Genomic DNA, 6000 nt, shown 5'->3' with positions numbered 1-6000 from the left:
CGAGAGAGCGAGAGAGCGAGAGACAGTGAAACAGGGGAAAGAGAAATAAAGTCTTCATCCAGTAATTAGTAAATGGAGAGAAAATGCCAAGTGCTGAGACTGCAGGTCAAGATAGATGAGAAAAACAAATGCTGACTTCTCTGTAAAGAAAAATCTGCAGCAGCCGTCTGTGTGTGAGTGACCCTGTTTATGAGTGGAAAGGCAGAGTGTGTGAGTGGCCCTGTTTATGAGTGGAAAGGCAGAGTGTGTGAGTGGCCCTGTTAAAGAGTGGAAAGGCAGAGTGTGTGAGTGGCCCTGTTTATGAGTGTAAAGGCAGAGTGTGTGCGTGACCCTGTTTATGAGTGTAAAGGCAGAGTGTGTGAGTGGCCCTGTTTAAGAGTGGAAAGGCAGAGTGTGTGAGTGACCCTGTTTAAGAGTGGAAAGGCAGTGTGTGTACGTGACCCTGTTTAAGAGTGGAAAGGCAGAGTGTGTGAGTGGCCCTGTTTAAGAGTGGAAAGGCAGTGTGTGTGAGTGGCCCTGTTTAAGAGTGGAAAGGCAGAGTGTGTGAGTGGCCCTGTTTATGAGTGTAAAGGCAGAGTGTGTGAGTGGCCCTGTTAAAGAGTGGAAAGGCAGAGTGTGTGAGTGACCCTGTTTAAGAGTGGAAAGGCAGAGTGTGTGAGTGGCCCTGTTTAAGAGTGGAAAGGCAGAGTGTGTGAGTGGCCCTGTTTAAGAGTGGAAAGGCAGAGTGTGTGAGTGGCCCTGTTTAAGAGTGGAAAGGCAGTGTGTGTACGTGACCCTGTTTAAGAGTGGAAAGGCAGAGTGTGTGAGTGGCCCTGTTTAAGAGTGGAAAGGCAGTGTGTGTGAGTGGCCCTGTTTATGAGTGTAAAGGCAGAGTGTGTGAGTGGCCCTGTTTAAGAGTGTAAAGGCAGAGTGTGTGAGTGGCCCTGTTTAAGAGTGGAAAGGCAGTGTGTGTACGTGACCCTGTTTAAGAGTGGAAAGGCAGAGTGTGTGAGTGACCCTGTTTAAGAGTGTAAAGGCAGAGTGTGTGAGTGGCCCTGTTAAAGAGTGGAAAGGCAGAGTGTGTGAGTGACCCTGTTTAAGAGTGGAAAGGCAGAGTGTGTGAGTGGCCCTGTTTAAGAGTGGAAAGGCAGAGTGTGTGAGTGGCCCTGTTTAAGAGTGGAAAGGCAGTGTGTGTACGTGACCCTGTTTAAGAGTGGAAAGGCAGAGTGTGTGAGTGGCCCTGTTTAAGAGTGGAAAGGCAGTGTGTGTGAGTGGCCCTGTTTAAGAGTGGAAAGGCAGAGTGTGTGAGTGGCCCTGTTAAAGAGTGGAAAGGCAGAGTGTGTGAGTGGCCCTGTTAAAGAGTGTAAAGGCAGAGTGTGTGAGTGGCCCTGTTTATGAGTGTAAAGGCAGAGTGTGTGCGTGACCCTGTTTATGAGTGTAAAGGCAGAGTGTGTGAGTGGCCCTGTTTAAGAGTGGAAAGGCAGAGTGTGTGAGTGACCCTGTTTAAGAGTGGAAAGGCAGAGTGTGTGAGTGGCCCTGTTTATGAGTGTAAAGGCAGAGTGTGTGAGTGGCCCTGTTTAAGAGTGTAAAGGCAGAGTGTGTGAGTGGCCTTGTTTATGAGCGGAGAGGCAGAGTGTGTTGTGTGCTTCATGTTTCTGAACATGTAGATTATTTATGAATGTGTTTGCCGTCTGCACTGAGTGCTCTGAGCTCTGTCGGCTGGAACCGCTGCATCATTAAGCAGGAAGGCTAACCAGCTGCGTACCAAAGGGAAAGACTGAATCATCAAGAAGGAGTACTGACTCTGAGAAAGAGAAGATGCATTTCCTCCTTAATGACAGCATGACAGAAAGGACAGCGTGATACCGAGTTTTATGTTGATGTTAAAAAAAAACAAACAAATTGAAGAGAGAGGAGAAATGGAGAGAAACATTGAGGCGCAGTTGTGTTGGGGTGATGTGGTGTTGGGGTGAAGTGTAAGTGGTGTTGGGGTGAAGTGTAAGTGTTGTTGGGGTGAAGTGGTGTTGGGGTGAAGTGTAAGTGTTGTTGGGGTGAAGTGGTGTTGGGGTGTAGTGTAAGTGTTGTTGGGGTGAAGTGTAAGTGTTGTTGGGGTGGGGTGTAGTGGTGTTGGGGTGAAGTGTTGTTGGGGTGAAGTGTAAGTGTTGTTGGGGTGTAGTGTAAGTGTTGTTGGGATGAAGTGTTGTTGGGGTGAAGTGTTGTTGGGGTGAAGTGTTGTTGGGGTGAAGTGTAAGTGTTGTTGGGATGAAGTGGTGTTGGGGTGTAGTGTAAGTGGTGTTGGGGTGAAGTGTTGTTGGGGTGAAGTGTTGTTGGGGTGAAGTGTTGCTGGGGTGAAATGTAAGTGTTGTTGGGGTGAAGTGTAAGTGTTGTTGGGGTGATGTGGTGTTGGGGTGTAGTGTAAGTGTTGTTGGGGTGAAGTGTAAGTGTTGTTGGGGTGAAGTGGTGTTGGGGTGAAGTGTAAGTGGTGTTGGGGTGAAGTGGTGTTGGGGTGAAGTGTAAGTGGTGTTGGGGTGAAGTGGTGTTGGGGTGAAGTGGTGTTGGGGTGTAGTGTAAGTGGTGTTGGGGTGTAGTGGTGTTGGGGTGTAGTGGTGTTGGGGTGAAGTGGTGTTGGGGTGAAGTGTAAGTGGTGTTGGGGTGAAGTGGTGTTGGGGTGTAGTGTAAGTGGTGTTGGGGTGAAGTGGTGTTGGGGTGTAGTGGTGTTGGGGTGTAGTGGTGTTGGGGTGAAGTGGTGTTGGGGTGAAGTGTAAGTGGTGTTGGGGTGAAGTGGTGTTGGGGTGAAGTGTAAGTGGTGTTGGGGTGAAGTGGTGTTGGGGTGAAGTGGTGTTGGGGTGTAGTGTAAGTGGTGTTGGGGTGAAGTGGTGTTGGGGTGATGTGGTGTTGGGGTGTAGTGGTGTTGGGGTGATGTGGTGTTGGGGTGAAGTGTAAGTGTTGCTGCAAGTGACACCGAGGCAGCGACCGGGTGACTGGGTGACCAAAAGCCGTGGCGAGTGTGACCGCAGGGTAAAACAAACAGCAGTTTCCAGAAGCAGGCTAAGGCTGCCATTGACTGTGTGCTGAGACCCTCTGCACAGCTCCACTTCAGTAACACACACACACGCACAAAGTTACATTTCAGTACCATTAACACACACATGCACACACACTCACTCACAAACACACACACACGCACACATATACAGAGAGTTGCATTTTAGTGCCATTATCACGCACGCACGCGCGCACACACACACACACACACACACACACGGAGAATGACTGGAGGTAGGAAGCAATTGGCTGGACAACACAGTGTCTCAGCACCAGACGCTGTTTCCATTAGTATTTGCATAAGTTATGTTTATTCATGAGATGTCTCAGACAGCTGGCCCAAGAAGACTGGGCACCATGTTCAACAGACTGAAGACGCACAAAGACAAACTAGCCAGAGCAAACAAATCCAGCCACATATCATCGCTGGCAGAAAATGTTAAACAGTGTCAAATGTGAGTGTTAAATCTGAGTATCAAATGTGAGTGTCAAACATGACCTCTGTGAACTGTGCAGTGGCACTGCTACGCTAATCTGAGCTAGCACTGCAACCTGCTGTGATCCACAGCTTCACACAACCAGAAGAAAAACTATAGAGGAGCCTGAAAACCATGTCCTCTGAGCTGCAGAGAGATTTTCAACAACACCTCACACAGAGCTTTGGAAAAGCAAAAGAGTACAGTAAAAACAGTAGAGACAGAGCTATAACAGTAGAGACAGAGGTATAACAGTAGAGAGAGAGGTATAGCAGTAGAGAGAGAGGTATAACAGTAGAGAGAGAGGCTATAGCAGTAGAGAGAGAGGTGTAACAGTAGAGACAGAGGTATAACAGTGGAGAGAGAGATATAACAGTAGAGACAGAGGTATAACAGTAGAGACAGAGGTATAACAGTAGAGAGAGAGATATAACAGTGGGGAGAGAGGTATAACAGTGGGGAGAGAGGTATAACAGTGGAGAGAGAGGTATAACAGTGGAGAGAGAGGTATAACAGTGGAGAGAGAGGTGTAACAGTAGAGAGAGAGGTATAACAGTAGAGAGAGAGGTGTAACAGTAGAGAGAGAGGTATAACAGTAGAGAGAGAGGTATAACAGTAGAGAGAGAGGTATAACAGTAGAGAGAGAGATATAACAGTGGAGAGAGAGGTATAACAGTGGAGAGAGAGGTATAACAGTGGAGAGAGAGGTATAACAGTGGAGAGAGAGGTATAACAGTGGAGAGAGAGGTGTAACAGTAGAGACAGAGGTATAACAGTGCAGAGAGAGGTATAACAGTGGAGAGAGAGGTATAACAGTAGAGACAGAGGTATAACAGTGGGGAGAGAGGTATAACAGTGGAGAGAGAGGTGTAACAGTAGAGACAGAGGTATAACAGTGGAGAGAGATATAACAGTAGAGAGAGATATATAACAGTAGAGAGAGAGGTATAACAGTGGAGACAGAGATATAACAGTAGAGAGAGAGGTATAACAGTTGAGAGAGAGGTATAACAGTGGGGACAGAGGTATAACAGTGGAGAGAGAGCTATAACAGTAGAGAGAGAGGTATAACAGTAGAGAGAGAGGTATAACAGTAGAGAGAGAGGTATAACAGTGGAGAGAGAGGTGTAACAGTAGAGACAGAGGTATAACAGTGGGGAGAGAGGTATAACAGTGGGGAGAGAGGTATAACAGTAGAGAGAGAGGCTATAGCAGTAGAGAGAGAGGTGTAACAGTAGAGACAGAGGTATAACAGTGGAGAGAGAGGTGTAACAGTAGAGACAGAGGTATAACAGTGGGGAGAGAGGTATAACAGTGGGGAGAGAGGTGTAACAGTAGAGACAGAGGTATAACAGTAGAGACAGAGGCTATAGCAGTAGAGAGAGAGAGCTATAACAGTAGAGACAGAGGTATAACAGTAGAGAGAGAGGTATAACAGTGGGGAGAGAGGTATAACAGTAGAGACAGAGGTATAACAGTAGAGACAGAGGTATAACAGTAGAGACAGAGGTATAACAGTAGAGAGAGAGGTATAACAGTGGAGACAGAGATATAACAGTAGAGAGAGAGGTATAACAGTAGAGACAGAGGTATAACAGTAGAGACAGAGGTATAACAGTAGAGACAGAGATATAACAGTGGGGACAGAGGTATAACAGTAGAGAGAGAGATATAACAGTGGGGAGAGAGGTATAACAGTGGGGAGAGAGGTATAACAGTGGGGACAGAGGTATAACAGTGGGGAGAGAGGTATAACAGTGGAGAGAGAGGTGTAACAGTAGAGACAGAGGTATAACAGTGGGGAGAGAGATATAACAGTGGGGACAGAGGTATAACAGTGGAGAGAGAGGTATAACAGTGGAGACAGAGGTATAACAGTGGGGAGAGAGGTATAACAGTGGAGAGAGAGGTATAACAGTGGAGACAGAGGTATAACAGTGGGGAGAGAGGTATAACAGTGGGGAGAGAGGTATAACAGTGGGGAGAGAGGTATAACAGTGGGGACAGAGGTATAACAGTGGGGAGAGGAGTGGAACTGTTTGGGATAAAGGAACTAGTAAAATGAGCCATAAATGTAGGTGAGCACCATGTACAGAGGTCCAGGAGCCCAGAGTTAAAATAGTGAATAGTTAAAATAGTTAAAATAGTACCCTCGGAGTATTATTTAGGATTATCTAGATTCATTTCTGAAACACCAGTCCTCCACTGAGCAAGAGTTTAAAGAGAGAGCAGCACTAGTGATGAACAAACGTGTGTTGTGTCCAGACGTACCAATCATAGTCCATGACCGCTATTATTAGAGAAACACTCTCAATGTTCTCGTTGGGAATGTCGAAAACAAGCGCCTCATTGTACGTGGGGTTCAGTGTGTTCTTCTTTATGGATGTCTTTCTCTTCTTCAGCCTCCGTCCCTCACATATCAGAGACGCCTTCACATATGGGTCTGAGAGACAGAGACAGAGGGATTGTATGAGGGGAGAAAGAGAGATTAAATGAGTGG

At 46.8% G+C, this 6000-nt stretch overlaps 1 protein-coding gene across 1 annotated transcript in view; it reads right to left on the bottom strand.

Moving 5' to 3' along the window:
- syt3 (synaptotagmin III) overlaps positions 1-6000 on the bottom strand; it is a 36294-nt gene that overhangs the window by 5897 nt on the left and 24397 nt on the right. Inside the window, exon 8 of the mRNA XM_030790377.1 lies at positions 5772-5943. Coding sequence (XP_030646237.1) covers positions 5772-5943 — 172 coding nt within the window. The remainder of the gene's footprint in view (positions 1-5771; positions 5944-6000) is intronic.

This window comes from Chanos chanos, chromosome 13 (assembly GCF_902362185.1).
Source record: "Chanos chanos chromosome 13, fChaCha1.1, whole genome shotgun sequence".
In the NCBI taxonomy this organism is placed as follows: domain Eukaryota; kingdom Metazoa; phylum Chordata; class Actinopteri; order Gonorynchiformes; family Chanidae; genus Chanos; species Chanos chanos.
The sequence above is the reverse complement of the archived record's forward strand: the minus strand, read 5'-3'. Positions and strand labels throughout refer to the sequence as shown.